The following is a 27,091-nucleotide window of genomic DNA, read 5'->3' as shown; positions in this document are numbered from 1 at the left end:
TAGGATCGGATATACAGAATTGGCAGTGTTGCGCCGATTTTACGACCTCCGAACTTCAGTTCAAAAATAGCTGCTGGATCTGAAAACGAAACACAGGATAAGCATCATCAATGAAGAACTAACAGCGGTGAAGAAATTGGTTGATTCCCTCGAATCAGTTCTGGTCAACGTTGAACTGCTATGCCGGAAGAACCGCACCCTTTATGTAGTTGACGTCGGATTGTAGTTTAGGCTAGAACAGCTATCGGAGCAACTATCAGAAATTTCGAAGCAGCTGCTTGAAGCCCTGATTGCAGAAAAACGTTTCGTATATGCAGATTTGTTCGCGTATATTAATTGGGTAAATGATTTTGGTTTGTCCGATTCAGGGTGTTGTCACGCAACTAGTGAATGCAAATCGATTTTTCTTAATGAAAATCACATATAATCAAGACGAGTTTAGGTTTGTTTAAAAGCCCTAAGTTTCGGGTTGCAAATAATACCATAAGGCGTTCAAATTATCCAAATTTCTATGTTCTTTAACGATTTTCTTCAAAGCGGAATAATGATCATGGTTTGTCCACCTCTGACCAAGGTTTGTCCTGTTTTAGAAATCATTGTTTTTGAATGAATAAATTCGATTTTTCAAGTAGATGATGCATTTCTCATTGCTTGAGTTCGTTGTCATCATATTGATCCATTCATAATTTAGGCTTTCTGCAGAATATTGCCTTTTCTTGGGCATTTCAAAGATGAACACCACTCAACACACAGAGAAATTTTATTTCAGCTTCGTACGACGGACAACAAAACAAAACAAACAAAGAGCAGCGCGTTAAGCTGTTTCCATAGTGATCATGTGGACAAACCAACATCAGGGCATTGAACAAACCATGATCAGAATGGAGTTTATCGAGATGCATTAATTACATGATTTAGATGCATAATTCTGATCCAAATGATATGCACGCATGATGTTTACAATATTTGTAAGTGTTATAATTAACACCAATAGAAGGTGGACTTTAAAATCCTTTCAAACATTTGAATCCGTAAAAATATAAACTATTGTAAACCATGGAAAAGACTATTTTACTCACATGTTTGGAGACATTTGAATACCTGATTTGACACAGGTGCGCTGAATTAGAGCATTCAAAAAAGTGGGCGAACTATGATCATATTATCGACTGGACAAACCAACATCATTTACCTTAATCATTCTCGTGGTCATAACAAAATTAATGATAACTTCGGCGTCTTCTATCGAACGTCAGTCTGCATTAATCAAGCAGGCATTGGAAAATTGTTCGTAGCTTGATGAAATTTGACGATTATGGTATTGGTTCAGTAGCTGAACAACAGTTGAGCATCAAGGAAAAACTTGAACAACGATTGCAGCAATCAATGATGACAATGATTTTCGATACTCTTCGTACTGTATTCACAACATCATTGAACTCTGACTGCCTTCTGAAAATTTTGTTCATGAGTTCTGATCTAGATTAGAAGACGACAACATTAACATCCTTTGTGTCCTTGAGTATTACTTTAATCAACACACTAAGTAGCATAAACATTCATTTTTTTTTGTTATCTAATTATTACCAATAAAAGCCGTATCTTTAAGAAAATGATTTATTTTAATTTTTTTTTACCGGTAATGAAATTTTCATTACCGAATAACCGGTTATTGAATTTTGGGACGGTAATGCAATTTCTAGTTCTATCCGTTCGGCATGGTATTTCGAAGGTAAAATACACAGACTTCACTCATTTGCTGAAATACGTTCTTTCCAATCCACCACGAATTTTACGAGAATTTAAAGCAGGATGCCGACATGGTTGATTATTTAGATTAAATTTTGTTAAAAAGTTTTGTAGTGATGCTTATCGAACTAGTCGTAAAACCCGCTTGATTGATTCAAAAAAAATTTTTTTTGTAATAATATAACTACACGATCTTATTAAAGAGTTACTAAGAGCTGAGAATGATTGAAAGCTATTAAAACTACACAGCTTCAAACTTTGAGTTCGATTTACTCGAAATCATAATTATGTTACATAGTCCGGTCTGTCTGAATACCGACCATATGCCCTTCACACCATAGATTGACAGCATTATTTCATCGGTGATAACATGAACTCGCGAACTCGCGTTGTTGTTCCTGCAAGGTCTGCTTACTTTGCTCACCGGGTCGAACACTCCAACGCTCAGAGACCGTAACTAAACCCAAGCAATTCACCTTAAGGTATGCACCGTTTGGTACTATTTCTTTCATTCTCAATGAAACGACATACGGCTGGATATCGACGATGGGCAAAACTTTTTTTTTATTTATCCGCATTTACCTCGTCTGAGTTTTTCGGATACTTCTCAGTATTTCACCAAATATCTCACTCCCAAATTCGTGGGATCGATTTGTCCTCCAATCCTATGCGGTCATTGCCTACGGATGTAGACATCATGGATGTAACAGTCTTCAGTGTCGTTGGAGAAAAATGTAAACTGTTTTTTTTTCTCGAAGCTCCCGATAAGTACACGTTTTTTCTTGATTCTCTCTCGACTCAGTTTATTTCCTTCGTCGAGAAACTCACGAGATCATTCTAGCTGCTCTGGCACTAGACGTACTGATAATGCTTGGTTCGACGTTGACTCCAACGCACCAGAAGTCTCGCTCCGCATTTCCTTCATGCAACTCTCCTCTGTAACTATTCACCGTGAATGGAATGAATGAATCTTCTGACGATTGCTTCAATATGTGATCTTCGTCGGCACACCCGTACCCGTACAGCTTTCGTCCGTTGAGCCCTTATCCTTGAACGGGTTTGTCTCACCTATTTCGGTAGAAACTTTTGAGCAATGTTGGGATAATTTTGGTAGGAGTTTTTCAGAGAAATGCGAAACCATTATCTTCTATTTGATCAGTTCAAATCTATAAATTATATTTGTCCGAAATTATAATCTAATCCGACTGGTGGCCCTGAACCGACCACTCCTTGGATCTCGGGAGCACTACCTACCGGATTTTCAGTTGTGTCAAAATGTCACTACGCTGACAATTCGGTTGTATGGTTACATTTTTCAAGCTCAATGTGTTTTCAATGCTCAAAAAAAAGGAAAAATTAGATTTTTGACCTTTACGGAAAATGAGTTGAACATTCTTGTAGATAACGAAAAATTAAAAAACTAGGCAATTTTGATTGCTTATGGTCTGCTCTTCGAAACAAGCTATATATTATAAATTGAATTTACCTTTGTTTTTGCTATGTTTGTGGGCGCTTGTGTTTGCGTGTTGAACGTTTAACGGTAAGCGTTGTCGTAGCATTTGTTCCTGTTTCCGGTTCCGGTTCCGGTTCTGTTTCCGGTTTCATTGGAAACGCCAGTTTCAGCAACATTGTAAATGTCACACGCAGGAAAACGATACTGAGCTCGTATATCTCCCAAAGTTGGAAAAAATAAGTCGCAATTTTCTTTATTGACTGCCATTAATCGAGCCGCTGAGGTATTTTCTGGCTTTCTCAAATATAGCTTATGAGCCTTCATAAACATTTCAACCCATGTCCGTCCAGCGCATGTTCCTTTGAAAGGGTGCTCTATGCCATTTTTAACCGCGAACGAATAGGCAGTTCTTCCAAGCTGGAACTTTGTAAGACCAAGCGCGCGCTGGTCAACAGCGACCACCAAATCATACAGCTTTTTTAGTTGAGCATCGCTGAATGTGGCTTTAAAGCGGCCTTTATTGGACGGCGTATCCTGAAATTGATACAGAATTAATATTTCATAAAGAACATGGAAACGCAAATGCTGAATTGAAAATCTTACCTCCATGTCTGGATATTTTCGTCGATAGCGTCTCAAAGTTGATTCTGGCACACCGAACTGTTTTGAAGCACCCAGAACAGACGAATCTTCTTCTATAGCTTTCATAGCACATTCTCTAAACTGGTGTCCGACCAACATTGGACTATTTTTGGCATATAAGTTCTAACCATCTGCAATAAAAAACCAAAAATTAACATAACGTTGCAGTTCGCCAACTTGCCCCCAAGCGACTTTTTCCATAAAAATTTAGCTGAAAAAAATTAATGATTGAAACTCGCCGGAAACAAACAAATTATGTAAAATATAGTACCTTTATCATGTATAAGATTATTTCGAAATTTTAACTTTCCTCGTAAAGTGGATAATGAAATTTGAATAAACGGAAAAAAATAACAAAATCACAATTTTTCACATTCTATATTCTTTTTTTTTGTGATAACGTTTTCGGCTGAGTTACCGAGTGCAAAGTTTGGCCTTGTTATGATGCATCTTCAGTAGAAAGTAGGTGGCGCTACCTTCATTACAACGGGTTAAATTACCGATTTGTCAACTTGCCCTACATCTCAAAAAGTTGAAGCGTAGAAAACAATGTTTTTTGCCACTTCGAATATGTCGAATTTCGTAACAACGAGAGTGTTTTTGTGGGAAGTGTTACTTCATTACTTCAATATGAAAAAGGAAAGTCGCATTTTGGTGGAAGTTTATGGTGACGATGCTCCAACTGAGCGAACGTTTCAGACGTGGTTTGCACGGTTTAAAAGTGGTAATTTTAATTTGAAAGATGAAGAACATTCCGGACCGCCAAAAAAGTTTGAAGATGAAGAATTGGATTATTTACTCGATCAAGAGCCATCACAAACGCAATAAGAACTTGCACTTGAAGTAGCTCAGCAAACGATCTCCGATCGTTTAAAAGCAATGGGAATGATCCGAAAGATAGGACATTGGGTATGAATTGAAGCCAAGAGACATCGAACGCCGTTTTTTCACGTGTGAACAACTGCTCCAACGGCATAATAGAAAAAAATTTTTGCATCCAGCTGGGTGTGGTGTACTATGAGCTGCTAAAACCGAATGATACCATTACCGACGACAATTTACGCGTTTGAGCCGTGCACTGAAGGAAAAAACGGCCACAAAACGAGCAAGGACACGATAACGTTATTTTGCAGCACGACAATGCTCGACCGCATGTCGTGAAACCGGTCAAAACATACTTGGAAACGCTGAAATGGGAGGTCCTATCCCACCCGCCGTATTCTCCAGACATTGCTCCGTTCGATTACTACCTTTTTCGATCGATGCAACATGGCCTGGTTGACCAGCACTTCTCCAATTTTGATGAAGTCAAAAATTGGATCGATTCGTGGTTAGTCGACAAACCAGTTGATTTTTTCCGCAAAGGGATCCGTGAATTGCCAGAAAGATGTTAAAAAGTTGTGACTAGCGATGGGCAATACTTTGAATATAAAATTTGTAACCATTTTTGCAGAATGAAGCATTAATTTTTGAAAAAAAAAAACAAGAAACTCACTGGTACTACTATTATACTCCTATATTATTCTTGCATCGAATGGATTTTGACGATTTCTACCAATCGAATCGGAAATTCCCTAAGGTTTGTTAAATATGCTATACATTACGATTCCCTAATCCGTGAATGGCGAAAATAAAAAAAATTGGAAACATTCCCATTTTTCCATACATTTCTCCTGCACAATTGTGTACTTACCGACCCATGCTGTTAATGAAGTGCTTCTTACGCATCTCTGAGTTACAATATGCATATACCACTACGATTCAAATGCAGCGTTAGTTCTATGGACACAGTCGAGAGAGGGAATATTGCATCTCAAGCTCCTCCCGTTGATAACATATTTGGTATAAAAGGAATTATTTGCGATTTCTATCACATAGGCTCATTCAAACAAGCGCTGTGTCAACGGATTTGATCAATGGCATTCTCTAAAGTATTTGTTCTTAGCTTTGTGCAGTGGCGATATCGTAACCAATGAAGTACATCCGAGGTGCGATTATTGCTAGTTGAAAAAAGCATTTGTTCTGTGCATTTGAAGTCTATATCACTGCGGATCAGTAACGCGTAAATCGCACGCTGAACATGCAATTATTACCAATTATTACTGAGGAGAAATCAAATATTGCTGTTCAAGTTCCCTAGGTTTCCATCTACTACATTGGCTGAAAAAATCCTGGGATTTTTCAACAGATGGCGCCACTTAAAATGAACAAGATTCATTTCGAGAGGTTAATCTGTCACTAGCTTATGTGTGAAGTTTCATGACATTTCATTTATTTGTTCATTTATTTACTTTTTTATTTATATAAACTACAGTTGTTTAAGTGTCGCTACCTGAGCATTCATGTAGAAAATGGAAAAAATGAATATCGTATTTTGATCAAACATTGTTTTTTGATGGGAAAAACTTCTGAACAATCAATGCAGTGGTTGACGAAATGTTATTCCGCTTCTGCTCTTTCGAGAACATCAGTTTATCGGTGGTTTGGTGAATTGAAATGGGCCGTACAAGCGCCGCACATGCACCTCGATCTGGAAGGTCAAAAGAGGCTAGGAATCCAGAAATCATGAAACAAGTGCATCGACTCGTTTTGAACGATCGTAAAGTGAAGTTACGCGAGTTAGCTGAGGTCGTAGGCATTTCAAAAGAACGAGTTGCATACATTTTGCACGGCGTCTTGGACATTGAAAAGCTATCCGCGCGATGGGTGCCGCCTTTGCTGACCGTCGACAAAAACAGCGATGCGATGATGAATCAACAGCCGGTTTGGCGTTGTTGAAGCCTAATCGAATGGACTTCTTTCAACGTTTCGTGACAATGGATGAAACGTGGATCCTCTACTACACTCCTGAGTCCAATAGGCAGTCTGCAGAGTGGGACTGGAGCAAATTTCGAAGACTTAGACGTTTAGTACTACAGAAAGGGAATCGAAATGTTGGAAACTCGCTATACCAAGTGTATTGCCCTCGAAGAACCTATGTTGAGGAATAAATACAAAACGATTGTTTTCATTAAGAATCCCGGAACTTTTCAGCCTTAGCAATTAAAAGTGGGTTTACTCTCAGAATCCTGAAGGTGTTAGCGATCCATAGTTTGAGGTCGTCCATGGGCACCTCACGCGTTCAGTGCTATCCAATGTGACCGATTCCGGCAAAACGATCTTCCGCTTTATTGCCGACTGTCCGGGGTCCATTCGACCAAAATGAATGCTCACGGGCCCAAGGTCTTGCTTCGTGTTCCATGGGATTTACTCGGCGTGATATATATTCAGCCATTCCATGCAAAACCGATATAATGGTTTTCAGATTTTCATCAAAATTGAAAGTTTTGTTCTTTAACGCAAAATATTAGACCCGTATTTTCGTATTTTTTCATTCACACAATGACTTTTTTCAAAAAATTATATCTTCTAAACCGCTAAGCCGATTCAGATGATCGACATATTAACTGAAAGTCAATTGACTAATCTTTTTTGAAAAAATTCTACACTTGCAAAAAAAAGGGATTTTGTTTTCGTAATTATTGATTGTATCTGTTTTTTATGGTTTATATGGTTACGGGACCAAGGGCGGTATATATTTAAAAAAAATTTCCTTGAAAGCTGCATTCTAGCTGAGACCGAAAGCTTGATTTTTTTACAAAAAATATAATATATTTTCTTTTTTATTTTTAAGTTATGATTTTTCAAAGTAAACCGATAGTTCGAAATATAAATTTTTTTCCCTTTTTTCTATTCTCGAAAATTTATCTTTTGAACTTCTAGACTGATATCTGAATAAATTGAATCCAATGAACTAGACTTCTTTGGAAAAATATTACACTAGCGAAAAAAATGGATTTTGTTTTCGTGATTATTGATTGTATCTGTTTTTTATAGTTTACATGGGCAAAGATAGAGGACGCTATATTTTTGAAATATTTTTTTCATATCAAAAAATCAGAGATGTGTTCTTTTTCGTTTTTGAGTTATGATTTTCCAAAGTTAACATGTTTTTAGTCTTCGTTCAATATTCCTATGCGACTAGACTAGATCTATGCGAATAGAATTGCTTTTTTTTTGTAATATTTTTTTCAAGGAGACTAGCTCATTGATTTATGCACCCGTTAGCGTCTCACATTATCATGCCGGGTGTTCGGGTTTGATTCCCGTTCTGGCCGGGGGGATTTTTCGTCAGAGAAACTTCCTTTGACTTGCACTGTGGTCACGCGTATTCTAGAGCTTGCCCCTCGGATTACATTCGAGGCGTGTTATTTGGCTTAAGAAATCTCAACTAAGTATTAATGAATGACGCTAGTTAATGCATACGTTGAGACGGCAAAAGTTCCACAGGGAACGTTAACGCCATTCAAGAAGAAGAAGCTCATTGATTTTAATATAATGTGTCGATTATCTGAATCGATTCAGTAGTTCAAAAGTTTTTTTGAGAAATGTCATTTTTGGAAAATAGGGAAAAAATATTTTTTTAGACCATCGGACAAATTACGTAAAAAACGTAATTTTTAAATATGGTCCATTAGTTGCTAGAAATTTGACACCATATGATAAATAAATTTGAACATAAGTTTAACGTCTTCCGAACGCGTCGTTATTGTGCACAAAATATCAAAATCTATGGGCATATCCTAGCAATATTTAATTTTATAATAGTACAAACTACCCAATATTAACTCTGTAAACTTTTCAGGGACGACATGGAAATGATGCTAAATAAGATTGTGCCGGAAGGACTACCATATCGACACTCATGCGAAGGTCCTGATGATATGGTGGGTATCACAATCGATATCTGGTTGGAAATGTGTGCGAAGTTAAATTAATACCTTTTACAATTTCAGCCCGCCCACGTGAAAGCGTGCTTTCTTGGCAGCTCACTGACAATCCCCATCACCGATGGCAAACTGTCGCTCGGCACATGGCAAGGTGTGTGGCTGTGCGAACACCGTGATCACGCCGGCTCCCGAAAGCTAGTGATAACGCTGTCCGGTTGCCCTCGCGACTCGGCACGGAGTCCACTGTCGCCGGTATCACCAATCGCGTCCACCTCCAGTTAGGGACGGCCTCGCTCTGCCCGCGATAGTCGGTAATCGTGGGTTAGAGCGGTGCTCTGCTGTACGTTTCATACTAATAAGAGTTATAACACTACTACTGGGAGGGGGGTACACTTTGGAAGGAAAATTACAAGAGAAAAACCTATACATCGCTACGATAATTATTATAACGTAACGGGCAAGCAAAAGCTAATGAATTATAAGAGAGAAATTTTAATACGCAGAACAAAAAAAAACTGAGTCGACAGGTGTAGGCGACAACAAGTAAATACTAAAAATCTTGCGATTATCTTATACGCAAAAAAAACCGGAGCGAAGAAAACATCAAAAGATTATTTAATTAACGATTTGTATGAGAATAGAACCTAGATATAACAAATAGAAATCGCTAAACAAATTTCATATAAAAAACGCAAGAGTAATAGCATTTAAGATATCTACTTGGACGTTTACTATCGAAATAGCCACGAAGGAACTTTTAATTCATTTTTTTTTTATTTTCGTATCCTCTTTTTACTAACAAAAACAACCAACCAAACGAATAACTGAGAAATAGCTAATAATACCAAAACCAAGTAGATATAGAGAGATATTGTTCTATTATTTTTCTACCTTTTGATTTATATTCTTGAGAGATCAGAACAAGTAGGCTGAACCAACGCGAACACGGATGCACAAATGTAGAGAAAAAAAAACTGGCATACTAAAAACTTAAATTTCATACCGACACAATAACACTACACGAGCATATTATAAACAAAATTCATCGATTTTGTAACAGTTTGTCATTGAAGACAATGACACAACAGCGAGACCATGTCATGTAAATGAACGAATGGTTTAACAGAGCCATGTTTTCTATTATTTCATTCAAATAAAAATAAAAATTATCATTGATAGCGCGTTTCTGTGACCCGGCAGGGGACGCCACGTGAGTGTGGTTGAGAACGTCACGAATGTTGGGTGATACGTTTGGTTGAATGAGTAAGATTTTTTTTTCTAATACACACGCTAGTAGAAAGTTGAAAAAATGTGCGATTGTAAATGCTGTTTAGACTAAGAAACGTTTTTAATATGCATCTTATTATCCCGGATTCTATTATAAGTTGGATAGTGGAAAGCTCTAGCTAGCAAGCAAGCAAACAGTTGAAAGGTGATTAGAGAAAGTGCAGACCATAGCCGCCACACCACGCGTACCCGTTTGACAAATGGTTCGCCTCGCGGGAGCGATTACGAAGAGCACTACGGGGCTCGGAAAATTACTATCAATATTGTTATGAGGAGTACAGTGTTGGAAGAAGGGCGCGGGAAAGTTGATGGTTAAATAGCAAATCAATTTCGGACGCGCGTGGTACAGCGAATGTTTCACACTAGAGACTCATTCATGTTTTTGCGTTAATACAGAATGGGTGTTGGATAGCGGTGCGCAGAACAGTGTTTGCCAACTCGCGCACGTATTCGGGTTAATGTGAGGAGTCGATCGAGAGGATGTTTTATTATGCTATGTACAAGCTTTTCAATGACTTTACCCTTTTTCCTATTCCTGTGAAAATCCCCAGTCGTCAGTCATGTTTCAATGTACAATTGTTATATTTTCTAACATTGATAGTATTGAATTACGTTTGAGTCATTTGATGATGTTCAAGATGAAGCACATCCCATGGCACAGAACGTTTCCATGCTGCAACATCACCGATACATCACGAACGTTGAGCAATGCTTGACCTGAAATGAATGCAAGCGACTTATCCGTGTGGATGCTCCACCAAGTGCAAGCCACTTTCTTGTACAGAGATTCACCAAACCTAGGGTGGCAATGGATGTATGGAAAAAAATCATCGATTCTCAAAAACCAAAATCATCGATTCTCAAAAATCAAGCTCAATCGGACATTATTTAGAAGTGCCTCAAATCACTCAAAGTTTTGATTTTTTGGCTCAACTCAAGCTAAGTCTCAAAAGGTCGATTTTCGGACAATTTTTTTAGATAACATCAGATCTCGACGATTCATGCAATTTGAAGACATTTAAAGACATTTGACATCTACTGAGACCCGACAATATTTTGGATCGAAACAAGAAGCAGGAAGAAACAAGAGGGATTTCTTTGTTTCTTTCATTTTTACACTTCTCGCAATCTAAGACCAAAGTACGTAAACACGATAGTGTACCGCTTTTTCACTGCAAGTAACGTTTTGTGTGATTTTTTATCGATTTCATGCTGAACATTTTTTGTTAATAAAATGTTGAAGTACCACGTCCCGCGATGCCGGAATAGAATTTCGAATGAGATAAACTAATCAGAGATGTTTTCAGCTATCCCATTCATTCGCTCCTTGGATCGGGAACGGGAACGACACTGCTTCGATATAACCTCTCCACACATTTGTTTATCGATTTTGCATTATTTTTATAGTACGGATACGATTTCACTGTTTGAAATTTTGAAATAATTAAGTAAACTGCTATTTCATCATTTAGAAAAATATTTTGAGACAGTTCTTGTGTTGTAATTTAAAGAATTAAAAAATGTTTGACTTTATATGGATTCGATCGATGGTTTATTATTATTTTCTTCTTTTTTCTTTGCCTACCACTACTTGAACAATGCAGGGAGTAGACTACCTTCTTATTCTACGTACTTTGATCTAAGACAAGACATGACATGACAACTGGCTTTTTACTCTTCTTCCTCGTTCAAGCGCGAACAACAGAGATGCTGAGCCACTCGAGAAGCCAAGTTTCCAAATGAGATAAAGTTTTTGAAGACTATTTTTCCATATCCCTAACATATGTTTTCGTACCATATATTCATGAATAGTTTCATTTGGATGAAGTAGTGCAAAATTGTTGCATATTTTTTAACAAATTATATTTTTCTGTTATAATTTGTCATGAACACTAGCTTGAGAGTGTTTACTAAAAGTACTATATTCAGAAGTGTCTTTTCAAAAATTTTTGGCAACTCTCTAGAATTGGTCTAGAAAAGGACCCCCTATTGTCTGATCGTGTGCCCTATTATATAAATTGAAACGAAAAGTCGACACAATCACTATCATACCGAGCAAAATTTCGTATTTCGTAAACCGAGATAATCTCCTATCGAGCTCGAATTTCGTGTGTTGCGATTGCATATATTTAAGTGTTTCTGAAATGTTTCCCAAAGGAAAATATCAGAGACGCAAACCTAAACAAAATAATTCTCTGAAGGTATGCGACAAGCAAACCAAACAGCTCGAAAAATTCTGACAGTTGCACCGATAGCTATCACTTAGTCGATGCTATCGACCTGTTCGATATCTAACGATCTAACGAGCTAACGAGATAAATTCTTATCGACTCGATTTCTATGGAAGGGTCCCTTATCTTAGCTTGCAATACTATAAGAATGTGACACAACACATAATTAAAGTGCACCGTGAAGTCAACGTAAAGGAATGAAACATCAAATATGTTCCCATGGAAATGGTCGCATTCACATACACCATCATCGGCAAATAAGTCCAAGAGGATAGTTGACGGAACGATGACGGTTACGTCGTGTGTGTATCGCACTTAAGGGGCATTAGAAAATCCCATCGCCTGCTCTGTTCATGCCTTGCCTATAGGACAATGAGTAAACCGATATCGTACTTCACTGCGAAAAACTGAGGTCGTGAAAAAGAAATATTTGTTTTCATTCGATCAAATACATTCATCTCATTCAAATGAGAAGGAGTTGATTTCCGTTTGACAATGAACCCTTTCGAATCTCAATTGACGATGTTAACCAATTCCAAACGATTGAGTTTTTATGACGGATGGTTTTCTTTGTCATTTTCGTCGATTTATTTCGATTGAGTTTGATTTTTTACCGCACTAGTCAAGATACACAATTATATCACGAGCGATCTTAAGAAAAAGCACTACTTCAGATGTGTCGACTAGATCATCTGTGAGCACCATCAACGTGTGCGAAACTCTGTTAGCTAAGTTGTGCACCTAATGAATAAACGGAGTTTAACACATGATATCCACTGAACGCAATTTATCTGACATCCGTTGCTTAGGTTGTCGAGAGGAGCATTCGCCATTTGCGGAATCACGTAAATGGAAAATTGCAGAAACAAATTATCACCGACCTGTCGATAATAGCAGATAGAATCGAATCACCTATTTCGGTGATCATTGTCTGTATCTACCTGCCTTGTGACGAAATCCCGGAATTAAGACGGAAGCTATCTAAGGCGCTAGGAGGCTTGGAGGACCTAGAAATCTAGGGGACTTCAACGCTCACTGGAGAATGCAAACACCAGACATGAGGGGGAATATCATCACCGATCTTTTGCAGGTGTTGGAGGTCTCGGTCCTCAACGACGGTACGGACACCAGCAAGACAGCCTCAACTTGGTCGACAATTTACATGGTAGTCGTATTCAACGCCCCACAACACTCAACCATTTGCAGACCTAAATGGATCTATGATAAAGCTATTAGAAAACGATCTCCGATTTCTAGAACGCCAGAGATAACCTGACAATCATTGCAGAATTCAACGGGATCGTCAAAAAGCGGCGAAATTTACAACAAAGCCGCTGCTGGTCGTCTCAGATTCAACGAGTGCCATCGACGCCAACGGTGCAGCCAAATCCAGACATCCATGGGTACAAGTACCTATTGCCCGACACTGTCCTCGTGTGGATTTCTGAACACAGTGGCATTGCAGACAACGAAGTTACCGTATGTGTGACTTTGAAAAATCTCAAAAATTTCCACCCGTTTCCGGAACGCACGATAGGTCCTAATAATGTAGCCTGGATCCATTTTTCTCCAGGTATGGGTAATACTTTCTGAGGCATGCTGTACTCAGGTAGCGTTTAGAACAGACCTTGGCTTTCATGATGCGCCATACCAGCGGATTGAGATCGGGGTTGGATGGCGGCCACATATTCTTCGCCCAGAACGGTAGATGTTCCTGAAATCATTCCTGAGTGCGGTTCGAGGTTTTGGCATTTGGCTTCGGGCTGTACTGCTCTTTGACCCGCTGAAGAACATACTTACTTAATATCATCTGTTTACTTTGTCTCCTTCTGGAATAAAAATCGGGTTCATTTTTTAAACATCGGAAGTCACCGATCCAAACACCATAACGCAATGAGGATGCTTGGTCAGATACACGTTTTTTTGGCTCGTCTGTCATGTCTTTTAGCGGGAGAGAAGAACTGAGGAAATCGGCTTCTTTTACTCGTAGCATACACCCAGGTTTTTTTTACGCGGGGGATACGTACCTCGTAAAAAAAAACCGCGTTAATTCGAAAATCCGCGTAAAAAAACCGTGTTAATTGGATGCATGAATTTAATTGTGTGTGGCTCTCGACGAGCGGACTTAAATACATGTACATGAATCTTTCTTCCCCCATCCGTTAATGTGGGGTTGGATGAAACTTCGTTGCACACGAAGGTCGTACGGAGGATTTCTGCTTCGCAGTGGTGTGCTCATCAACCCATTCTTGCACAAGCTTTATGCTATCTCGAGATACTTCTTCTTGCACTTGCAGATTCATCAGCTAGCGACCCAGCTTGTATTTCTCCTGGAAATGCTTTCTCTGCAGCGCTAATTGCCTCTGTTCCAACTCTAACTGCTTCTGGTCTAATTCTTTCTGTTCTGTCAGGCATTTGCGTTGCAAAATCTGTCCTCCGACTTGACGTGGTCGTTCCCATCGAAACTGGCATAGGCGGTGGTGAACAACGCGGGCAAATTGAATCTGAGTTCGCTACAGATGCATCGAACCTGGCACATAGGTGCGGCACTAATATCCGTCAATAGCACTAAGTTCCGTCATATGGTCTCAGGAAGCATGAGGGACAGATTTGATATTGCTCAGTTTTTTTTACGCGGTGACCCCGTTAAAAAAACCGCGTTAATTGGAAAATCCGCGTAAAAAAAAACCGCGTTAATTGGAAAATCCGCGTAAAAAAAAACCGCGTTTATTGGAAAATCCGCGTAAAAAAAACCGCGTTAATTCGAAAATCCGCCTAAAAAAACCTCGTAAAAAAACCGCGTAAAAAAAACCTGGGTGTATTATGATATGAATCATAGCTTACGTGCGTCCTGTCTAGATTGATAGTCTCTAAAATAAGGAATTAAAAAACCAAAATAATGTTGCTTTCTGTGGCACATCTATTTCAAATCACGGAATTGAGCTTGAGCTTGGGTAGACTGAACACTTCGCAGTTGCTCTCCGTGATTGATCTGAATCAGCGAAATTGCACCAAAAACACACTGAATGCACATTGTGCAAGTATCGGAGATTTGAACTTTAAATAGTCAATAACGACGCCGGTCACGTCCTTACTGTCACCAGAATGTTAGTGTGATATTCGCGGCTAACCTTTTTTTCTAAAACGCAGCGGTCTGTTTTAAATCACTGGGTTACCTTCAAACATTCCAGTAGCGCTATAAAAATCTTGTCCAAACAGCTTTCAAGAAAGAAATTTAAATTAACTTCGAGTCCAATCTTGAGCTTGATCTTGTTTAAACATTCCACTATAGAAACTGTGCCGTGAGAGTTTTTAAACCCAGTTTAGCATACCCTTCATAGCATTTAATCGAATTTTGTTATTTTTACTTCAGTGCCTCAATGTTTTTGATTTGTGTGTTTGTCATAATCCTAACAGATTAGCATATTTATTGCAAGTCACTTATTTTTTTGACGATTATTTTGTCGCCTTTGATTTTTATTTTCAATCCTTTTGAGATCCGGGTCCGTCTTCCTCAGGTCCTGGCCATCCGAAAATTGTCTTTGTTTTTTTTTTAAATAAAAGGGGAATTATTCCTCGCGTAGTCTTACGTTTACGATTTATCAAGCACGCTGTGAAACAATCAAATCAGATTTAAATCAACATTGAAATTACTCAGATGGTTTCTCGATGGTTAATGTTAATCGATATCGATCTGAAATAGGTACTCCGCCACTCTCCCTATCACGACAGTTGCAGCAAACCCCGTTCTGCAGATCCTATCCACCACACTTCTGCCATCATAACATGTTTTTCCCTGGCATCTGTCTAGCAAGTTTATCCCAAAGTTTTAAAAAGAGAGAAAAAACACGTGCTAAGCAAACGTTTTTTCGTTTCAATTCGGAACAAGCAAAAATCGTAGGAAATTAAGAACAGGAATTTAGTAGCCTTTCGGCAAAAGTTTGGAAAACTAAAAAAAAAAACGTTTTGCAATATATAATCGCTTCTAATTCTAGAAACAAAAGAAGAAGAAAAAACACTCGAGCGAAAACTTATTCTTGAGCAGTGAGAAAAAAGGGATAACGTGAAGTAAGAAGAAGAAAATATATAGGCAACCATTTCTCGTCCATCTTTTTCTATGATATATTAAATTGTAAAGACGTTTGTATTTTTACAAAAAAAATATATATAAAAAGAAAAAATAATGAAAAAGGGAAAAAAGTATATATTTTGTTATGACCAGTAATTTTTTTGTAGTACCAGTCGAAATATGGAACCAACACAATAGTTACTAAAATGCTTGTTACTTTTCGACTACAGAGATCAAGAACGATGAGAACACCACTCTTTGAGTAATTGTTTTCCTCGAACAAAAAAAAAGAAGATAAACAAAGAAATAAAATAGAGGCGAATGAACTTCAAAGTAAAAACAAACAAACAAACAAACAAGAAATAAAAGAAGCAAAATGAGAAGAGCAATTAATTAGTTCGTAAGCAAATCTTTAATCTAGGAAAAGATAACGCCATGTTTGACTTGTTTCGGGATGATTTCAGTTAGGTATATTCTCGAACTTGTGAGTATATTTAGAACAGCAGGATTTTATCACGGTTCAACAATGGACAGATTGCAATCCAGGTCTTCCACAACGAGAGTTTCTTCCCCCTCGTTTTGAAGACTCCAAGTGCAATAACTTTAGTCTTATTCGTATGATTTGCACAAAATTTTTATTATGAACCCAAGTGACACCAATTGCCTATCGAAAACAAGAACTCGATCCATAAGTGTGTTGAAAACTGCGTTATCTGATTTTATTGTTCAAATCCTGCTGCTTCTAATCGGGGTTGTGTGAACTACAGAAGAATTTATGAATTTTAGCCTTCAGTTAACTCGGCATACTTGGTGTATCTCTACAGCACAACCATTTCTCATAATCAGTAAAACCAGAGACCGGAACTTCTGTATTAAGGTGAGGCTAAAACAAAGAAGTGTTTTCTTTCAAAACCAATACCACGCATCAAAATACCAACGTTACTCACATATAAAAGCACTGTTAAGATGATATCACGAGAGGTTAAACATTTTCATCAGAAACTGACGAATTGTGTTAGCGTATAGCGATTTAGTTGACAGGCTAATTAACCAAATACCAAATTTAGAAAAAAACATCCATCTCCACGAGGACGTAAAAAACCGTTGGAATGTAAGGTTAGGATTTATCCGTCGAAGCAGCCAACCAATATTGGTCGATTTTTTGCTACAAACACTTTTTGTATACTGAAAAAAACGAGAAGAAAAAAAAACAAAAAACACGTGCAAAATTTCCGCCCCTTTGTAGTAGAGTCAAACCGCACGCACAGACATGTTTTTTCTGTACCGATGCTTACCGAAACCACCCGCGTGCGCCGCAATGACACAGGTCTGCCATTTTAGGGGAAAAACAGATATAGCCAGCCAAGTAGACGGACAAAAAAACATGCAATCGATTTTTTTTCCTCGTAGCTAGACAAGCTGTATTGGCGACAATGTTAACAAGTGCATAGCTAATTTATACGTGTAAACGCTTCATTATTAGGTCTGAAAGGCGAAAGACACAGCAGTGAGGATGCAAGAAGTTTAGAGAAGAGTACCGGTGCTTAGGACCACTCTAGGAGTAACCGCTTGACATAGAAGAGATCAATGCTTTATCGAACTATTAGGAAGCCATTAATTGAACTTGTTACCGACCGAATCATTACTCATGCATGTGAATGTTATATGTCGTAATGTACGACATGTGACGGAGATGGTAATAAAGGAAGCTACAGACTATTTTGGATTTTGGAAAGTCATTTTTAAAATAAATTGTATTTATGTTGGATCTACGCATACTACCGAGTTCATTGTGGTGCTACGAATCCGTAAAATATTCGAATTGTATCCTGGTCACTCACTATTCACACTCTGCTGATAGACGCTTGATAACATCACAATGCATTAGAAGATTTTTAATGAGCAATAGAAAATTCTAATAGCTTCACGGAAAATTTACACTTAATGATTAATTTCTTTGAACAAGACTTCATCTTCTTTTTCTTCAATGGCACTAACGTTCCTAGAGGAACTTCGCTGTCTCAACGTAGTATTACTTGCGTCATTTTCATTAGTAATTAGTTGAGATTTCTATGCCAAATAACACGCCTTGAATGCATTCTGAGTGGCAAGCTCTAGAATACGCGTGATGCAAGTCGACAGTGCAAGTCGGAGGGAATTTCTTTGACGAAAAATACCCCCGGAGCACAAAGACTTCATCAGAGGGATGATTATTTACACGCAGGCTTCTCATGACTATCCAAACAGACACTTCGTTTTCAACGTTCCAATTACGAAATGCGTTCGAAAATTTCCATTCATATTACCGATTGCTTTAACGCAATCCTCGAGTCGGGTTTTTATTAAATTTCAACAGGTGTAACACTTAAGGCTTTTGCCTCGTCGTATCATCTAGAGCTGAATCAATAGTGATGTAGCCTTCAACAATTTTATAAGTTTTGTTTCGCTCTTGTTTTTTTTTTGGTATATGATTGTCGAACAGATATTCACCCTTATTCTGTATTTCGATCGATTCGAAATATTTCGAACGACTTGATAAAATTCCATTCTGTATTCCGTTCGAGTACTTTTTGAATTTCGTTCGATCTGTTTCTCTTCGAACATTAAATGGGCAAAATGTTCGAAATAGGGAATGCGAAACTATAATTCGAACGAAATAACGATTTCGAACGAACTGGAAATCCGTCGGAATACAGAATAGGGCTGATTGATACGTTAGCTTTGGTGGTCTATTCTGTTGTGAAACGGTAGCTAACAGGAAGCAAAGCTGTGTATTTAGTAAAACAAGGAAGAAACTTCAATTATAATAACGGCACTTGGATTACAAGATTGAACAAGATTCAATCACGTATTTATCGTACAAAGATATGGTTTGGAATGAACAAGTACAGTTGTTGCTCACGTTGAAGGGTTTTGTTACGTTAATATCAGCAGCGAAGTTGGGATGTCCGAAATGCTAAATCCTAGAAAACATGTAGGGGTGTTCATTGCACTACTCCAACACTCCTCACTGGACACCACAGTCGCTAAATTCGTTAGTCCAATATCGTCCAGTAACCTCCCGAACTTCGTAGCACCTAGCGGCTACGTGAGGGTATTCGCTATCATTCGCTATGATAGACAGTAAATCAGCTCGACAGTCCCGTTGTCACTCAAATCCTTTATGAAATGACTAATCGTTATAATATATGATTATCTTCAGATACAATTTTTGTTGGAGATTATTTGACCACATAAAGGAACAAGGAACATGGAATTTGTAAAATCGAATATTTTTTTTCGATGCCAAATGACTTAAAATGCATAAAACGTCGAGATCTGGGGTGACATTGCGCTTTCAAAACGAGTGGTTTTTGTTCGTTTCGACTACTTTGACTTTGCTTTATTTACGAAACCAAAAATTTTACATTTCTCTACGAGACAAATCTTGCTCTAAATCTAGTATACTGAAAATATTAACTTGAAAATGATAAATAATACTAAAACCAATTCGATTCGATTTGAGTTCGAATTTTCTCGAAACGAGTTACTCGTTTCGAAATGCGCAATGACACCCCTGGTGTCATTTCGAAAAAAATTGGCCGAAAATCGACCTATTATTTCATTATAAAGGGTGTCCCACATCAGATCGCATCACGGAAAAAACTCTTGTAGAAAATTACCTAGTTGACTGATTCTTTTCAAACTTCCAGACATTATAACCCATTAGTAAGCTTTGAGCATATTTATTGTATTCAACTTCGATACCATAACCGTATGATCGTACTTTACGTTAACTCCACTCATAAGGTTCTGTACAACATGTGGCTGCAGCTTCTTCTGTACGGAAACTCACTTTTTCTTCATCTCAAATTTTACTTCATTGGGATGCTTCCGTGGTGCCTACTTCATAATAGCCCAGTATTTTTCGATGGTCCTTAGGCTTTGGGGGGGGGGTCTCATGTCTTTGGGTACGAAAGTGACCCCATTGACATCGCGTTTCACTCCAGGACATCCATTGCACGAATCTAGATCCGGCCAGAAGGTCGTAGGGCCCTCGAGTTGCTCCAACAGAGGAAGCAGACGCTTCTGTAGACACTCCTTGAGGTAGATCTGTCCGTTAACAGTCCCGGTAGTCACGAACGGCGCGCTTTGTTTCCACATGAGCAGATGATGAGACGATGAGGCTCCGTCGGCATCTGGGTGTACAGTTTCCGGGCCCGTGACTATCCCACCGTATTTTGCCGTGTACGTGTGCATTCCCTCCCGGTCCTTGGCTCTCTGAACGAAAGACTTGAACAGATTCAACTTTTTGGCCACATCCCTGATCGTAGCATTAGGAATCCGCTTGAATGCTTCCACGACACACTTGTGATCCTGATCACTAATAGAACATCCATTCTGACCGCATTTCTCATTCCGTTCGATGTTCAGAGTTTCGTAGTAACTTTGAATCACACGACTCACCGTTGTCTGCACGAGTCCGAGTTGTTTTCCGATGTCCCGATGAGAGAGTTGAGGATTTTCCAGGTGCTTGCGCAAAATCAATTCGCGACGTTACTTTTCGGGTGCCGCCTTTTTTCCAATTTTCGAAAAACTGACAGCGATGAAAATACAGTGTAAACAATACACTCTAAACTACTCCTACCCAAATTTTCAAGAGATAATACACAATGGGTAATTTTCTACAACGTTTTTTTTCGTGATGCAATTTGATGTGGGACACCCTTTAGGTGCTTCTAGGATACCCGTTCTCTGCGTTAACAAACTGACATATTGGAGAATGCTGGACATTGGAAGAGCAAAAAGTTCTCTGGCAATACAATGCAGAATGGATTTTTTGGGCTCGATCGTGGCGGAATATGATACCACCTTGCAGGCTTCTTCTGAATCGGTGTGGTTCATTGATTTTTGCTACAGCCTTGGCATGCCGTTGGTTGGTTGATCAACCAGGCTCTTGGGGTGACTCTTTCTTGAGTGCCAGGAGATCATACACGGCTCGGAACAGTTGGCGTTTCAAATTACGTTTATTATCATCGGCCATTGTCACAGTACCACTGAAGCGACTGTAGTGGCAACTTGCTTGTTTAGCAGCCGTATTAAACGGAAGGAGACGTTTCTTCAAGCACTCTTCCCTATACATTTTCGAGTCCATTGCCTTGTTTGTGACGAAAATCTTGGTTTTCTGTCCACAGCTATAAATCCCTAGCCAAATCAAGTACTTCCTGGCAAATTTATCAGCGAAAACGAAAACGAGCCTTATAGAATTTCAGGTCTGAGAGCTGTCCAAAATCCATCTTCACCTACGTTTCCTCAGCTTTCGATCGTAAGTTTCACTACGACACGTCTTCTGATCCATCCGAACAACAGTTGCACGTTCATGAAAACGTTTCAGCATGTCATACACGGTCGATTCACCCACCCTCAGCGATTTCGTGGTTTCAGTACCTTACCACGCCAGATTTTTAATGTGCTTCCATCCTGCACAACTTTCTTAAAACAAAACGGAGTAACGTGAAGTTTTTACCTTCGAAAGATATAGGTTTTCAAAACAATTTGTTGCCAGAAGATTTCAGATACGCCTGCTACGAACGCTGCTATAAAATGAACAGCGATTCCGGATTCTAATCGTTTCAAGCTTCATGTGCTTCTCCCTCCAATAACAGTAGAAGGTACTGCAGGTTCGGTATTGTGGGAATATCCGCATTGGAATGGACCATGGAGGTGAACGTATCACGAAGAAAGACCATCTGGACAAGTCTCCGGAGAATTTTGAAAGACCAGTCATGGGTAATCTTGGAAATTCGTTGAAAGAGGATGTTATTCGCTGTAAAAGACGCATAATGTGGTAAGAAAAAACGAGTTATTTTTCTCCTTTTTCGAATTTCTTCTAGAAGTTTTTTGAGGGGAAAGAAAAGACGTCTGACTTTTTTGGTTATTCCAGCGTTTTGGTACAATAAACTTCATTTACCACACAGAGTGTAATACATGGTCAGTTTCGATCTTTGTGAAAATCAGTGCGGTCATAAAAGTTGTTTCACACATGCAAGCTACTTGGCAGATGTCAGATGATTTTATTTATCAAATGTCGATAACAGTTGTACCAACTTAATGCAAGAAGAATCTTCTAAATACTTAGCGCAGGTTTTAGAAATGAAGATTCTCGCGTATTTAATTGGAATTGCTTCCTTTTGACTTTGTTGGTAAGAAATGGAGTTCACCAATCGGATTCCCTCCAGTAATTTTTTTTCAGATTGATTCAGCACCTTTTATTGTAAGATGGATCCGAACCAGCGACACATATACATTCTTCCACTATAAAGACACGCATCTCGGCACATTTATACTAACACACACATACCAGCGCGATAGAGAGGCCATACAGCTTTCGCGGTTTATCAAAACAAATCAGACCTTTCGGTGATGCAGCTTCATTCGTCCAAAATAAATATGCTGTTATTTCTCCTCCTATATTCTCATAGCACAACAACAAAGGTGTATTTTAGAAAAGAAAAACATGAAAAAAGACATCTATTGCTTCATATATTTGCTTTAACGCTTTTACGAAAACAAAAGCACTAGGTATATTTACAAAAAGAACTAATAGCTAAAAAAAACAAAAGGACACGGGATCGTGTGGAGATCAGATATTGTACATATGGGTATACAATTACAATACACTAATAGAGGTGAACCAACGGAGAAAAATAGCGGAATATTTACGCCAAATTTTAGCGCAAATACAATACAACACAGATAATAGCAAACCGATACCAAAAAAAGATGGATACAACAAGGAATACACAATACACTAGCAAAGCAACCAATGTAAAAGTAGTGAACAACCACAGAAACCCAGAACTGTATTTTTGTCTCTTCATTTTGACCAAAATAGCAGCAAAAACATACCCGATACATGGAATAAAAATAGAGAGGGGAATAATGAATTTAGAAAATAACCGACTAACGCAACTACAGAAACCGTTTGACCGCGAAGGTTTGACCGACAAAGCTTCGTGAAAGGTGAAACGCATTTTAACACACAGCCTGACGAATTTTACGCATAGGCAACGAGACTACTCGAAGTAGTGGTTGAATAAAATAAACAAAAAAAATAGAGCAAAACAGAGAAATAATACAAATGGAATAAAGTAGTTAAAACGTGAGAAGAAACACACAAATGCGCACTGCCATCTTTTAACGAGTTTCTTCTGAGATATCTTCAAATATGTCTTTGTTGGGATTCCAACTATTGCGTTAATTCGATTTGTCCTCGGTTGTTCTGCTGAAAAATTGTAAATATTTCGTACGGATTTTGGTTCTAATTCAAGTCGCGACACTTTCAAAGGTGGGAAGTTACTGTTTCCGACACAAAATTAAAAATCCTTTTTGTAACATTCCTCAGTAAGTATGAATGTTGATAACGAAAAAGCAAAAAAAAAACTCTAAAGTACGGATAAGCATTTTCAATTTTCCTCTTCTAGAAAACACAAGAAAATCTAATTTCCCAGAACAAAATAAAAAGAAAACGGAGAGGAATAGCGATATTACCAAATAGTTCACGATTAAAGGTATATGCAACACATGCCACATGCAACATGCAACAATGATTCTACGAATAAAAGAATGTTACACAGTTGTTATACATAGAAGCCCGGCAGTAAATAAACCTTGGGAATGAAGTCTCGGAAAAGAAAGAAAAAAACGACAATATGTACATAAGAAAACAAGCATAAAAGTAATTTAATTATTATTTGAGACAAGCAGACAACAGAAAATTATATTAATGTTATCACAGAAAACTAATAAATTCGACAAAAAAAAATAATTTAAAATAATCATAAGAGAGATACTATCGATAACTACAATAAACAAAAAAGGAACAGAAGAAAAAGAAACGCGCGTAAAATAACTAGGACTTTCTTGTACATAATTAGTAATCAACAAACAAACAAAATATGAAAAAAGAACACTTAACACTGCAAAAATCATAATATTAAAAAAAATTGCAACTAGACACTATATTCATTGATAACAAAATGAATGAAAGAAAAAAAAACATGCAACCAAGCAACCAGAATCCGAGTTAGGACGAGAAGCAGCAAAAAATAAATAAGAAATTTAAAACTAAGAAAATTAGCAACACTTTGCAGAGGAAATATGATGACGATGACAACAACAAACCAAACCAATGAAAAAATACAAATAAAATTTGAAAAAATGATACGGGTAGTGCGCTTTATTTCGATTGAAGAATTCTCACATGCGGGGTGCTAGTAATTTATTACACATACTACTGGTAGGTATATTTTATTTCTTTGCGAATCGCGTTTTTGAAAACCTTATTCTTCGAATGATTTGTTACAAATCAATATAAATTCTTATTTTCCAAAATATACGCTCGAATTGTGGGGAAAATAAAGGAACAATATGAAAACTACACTGACTTTTGAATTGAATCATCGAAGGAAGGAATTTCGAGAGTCCTGCTATTTGTAACATGTTAAGGGCTTATTCTTGCTATAATGAGCTGGCTACCAGAATCAGGTCCAAAGTGAATTACAACTTGCTTGTAGAACTATTCCATGCCAATTTAAGCGGCGGATGACTCGACCTACTCCGATTTTTTCAAAACTTTGTATTTTCGATATTTTTTTTTAAATCAAAGTTTTTATTATCTGTGCTCTACATTGTGGTTTTTGTATGAAGATTTTAAATATCTAGGCGATGTAGTAACAGATACATTTCATGATGAAAAATGAAGAGCAAAATCTCTTCAAGACATAGCAAGGTAATGTTTCTGGTAACATATTGCTTGCGCCGTCTGTACTTCGTAATCAAGTTACTTTGGCAAATAGCCTCGAACATTGAAACATCTTTACTATAAAAGATTTTCAGATCGGTTTCGATAACTTGAATAAGATCATAGAAAGAGTCTTTCACGAACAGTTTACAATCCTTTCTGTATCTAAATCCTTCCAAATCCATTCAGTTTGGGTAACTGAAGCGAGTAATTTCTTGCTTTACCAGTTCGTCGATTCATTTGCAATCAAAAAGTAAGATTGCGCAAATGTATGATGAGCTCCTCGAGTTGATTTCTGTGGTCGATTATTAATGTGATAATAATTGAAGTTGGGTGCAGTTTGGATCAACAAATCGCTTAAAATTCTAGGCGTTTTTTGAGATCTTTTTTCTACAAACGCTGTTCTACGTCCGAGTTCTATAGAATATACTGGTTGTAGCGTTGTGGAAGAATGCGAGTAACGAATAATCTATATATAGGGTTGGGGAAAAAGAAATGTCGTATTTCTAATCGAAATTTGACGCTTTATTTAACATACTTAAAATTATCCAATTTAAGTCAAATATGCGCCGTTTTGTTCGCAAACTTGTCGCCATTTAGACTTCATTATCCCACCCTTGTAAACCCCCCCCCCCCCTCCTTATTTGCAAAAACCTCAGACAGCCAGTTTTCGCAAACCTCTTTTAAAGCCAACTTAGTATCACCAAGAGCGTTTTGCATGGACCGGAAGAGATGATAATCACTTGGAGCCAAGTAGGGTAACACGGGGTGAGTTGGACATATGGGGTGATTTGGACCACCCCTTTATCTCAAAAAGCACCGCTCAACTTGGATTTTTTATAATGTCATTTTCTTTCATTATTGAACCGTGTGTAACTAACGTAAAAAAACTTTGGTAAAATTCGACAGGTGGAAGGAAACGGTAGCATGAACAAAACAAGCACTTTGATTGTCAAAAAATGTGAGCTTTCCGATCGTGGTTTTAAGGTTTTTCCCGCAAATTAAACAAACTTTTCGTGTATTTTACAGTAAAGTTCTGTTCGCCTACAGAAGAGGAACAATTTGATGCAGCGAAACTGTCAGTTTGATAACAATAAATGGAATTAATTGGATTTCAATTTTTGCATGTTGTGTGGGGTGACATGGACATGTTTCTGTGGGGTGAATTGGTCCTCCAGGTTTGAGGCTTTTTTTTTATCTAATTGATTCCAGATGTCACGGAATTACAAAAAGAGGATGGGCAGACGATGTTGGAAGAAGGAGGAGCTTGGAAGAGCAAATCAGGCCATCAAGGACGGATTTTTTTTGACCAACAACGAAAGTGTTTGAAAATGCTCGAACAACAGTGAAAAGATTCATGCAGAATTCGAGATGGTCTCAATCCAATTTTTCTGGTCTGGAATCTGGCCAAGACACCTGGTATCGATCCCAAAACACTGTTACTGATTGTAACATTATCCCAAAATACTTAACATAAACATAAGTATGTTTTTTTCGATGAAACACACACTGGACCAAATCACCCCACAGACGGTCCAAATCACCCCGCATCAAATTTTAATGTCCAAAAATCACCTCTTTTATTTTATGATATATTTTTTAGTTTGAAGCTTGATATAATGATTAAACATTATTGATTGAGAGAAAACAAGTGTGGCACAGTATACAATGTGACATTTTTGATTTAGACCGTATTGGTTTGGAAATATTAGGCGATTTGCTTAGGTGGTCCAAATTCCCCCCTTTTCCCCTATATTTGAATTTAATATTTTTTTTTATCCCATTTATTTATTAGGCTCATTAGCATTGAGCTGTAACAGAGCCGGGTTTAATCGTATACATGTACATATGTTTAAGTTTCTATAAATTGTGAATTACACAGTAGTTAGTAGTAGCCATTTAGGCGTTAAGTTTTATGTTCCATTACATTATGGTAAATTACACAGTAGTAGCCATTTAGGCGTAAGAGTATTCTTTCTGTTCTTCCATTGTTCAGCAAACCGGACAGCGGAGACAGTTGATATTGATCATTGTTGAGTTATTTATAGAACAGCAGCCCGATATTTCTTGCAGAGCAGAGCAGTTGTATGGATGAATCGATCTTTGTTC

At 37.9% G+C, this 27,091-nt stretch overlaps 1 protein-coding gene and 1 pseudogene across 1 annotated transcript in view; both read left to right on the top strand.

The window, feature by feature from the left end:
* The window catches only part of LOC129774841 (UPF0047 protein YjbQ), a 102,518-nt gene extending 78,151 nt beyond the window's left edge, over positions 1–24,367 (top strand). Inside the window, exons 3-4 of the mRNA XM_055778855.1 lie at positions 8,529–8,610; positions 8,680–24,367. Coding sequence (XP_055634830.1) covers positions 8,529–8,610; positions 8,680–8,895 — 298 coding nt within the window. The 3' untranslated portion in view covers positions 8,896–24,367. The remainder of the gene's footprint in view (positions 1–8,528; positions 8,611–8,679) is intronic.
* On the top strand, positions 5,788–5,965 carry LOC129780740 (U4 spliceosomal RNA; annotated as a pseudogene).
* Positions 24,368–27,091: the final 2,724 nt, after the last annotated feature.

This window comes from Toxorhynchites rutilus, chromosome 3 (assembly GCF_029784135.1).
Source record: "Toxorhynchites rutilus septentrionalis strain SRP chromosome 3, ASM2978413v1, whole genome shotgun sequence".
Lineage (NCBI taxonomy): Eukaryota > Metazoa > Arthropoda > Insecta > Diptera > Culicidae > Toxorhynchites > Toxorhynchites rutilus.
This window is presented reverse-complemented; position numbering and strand designations above follow the sequence as displayed.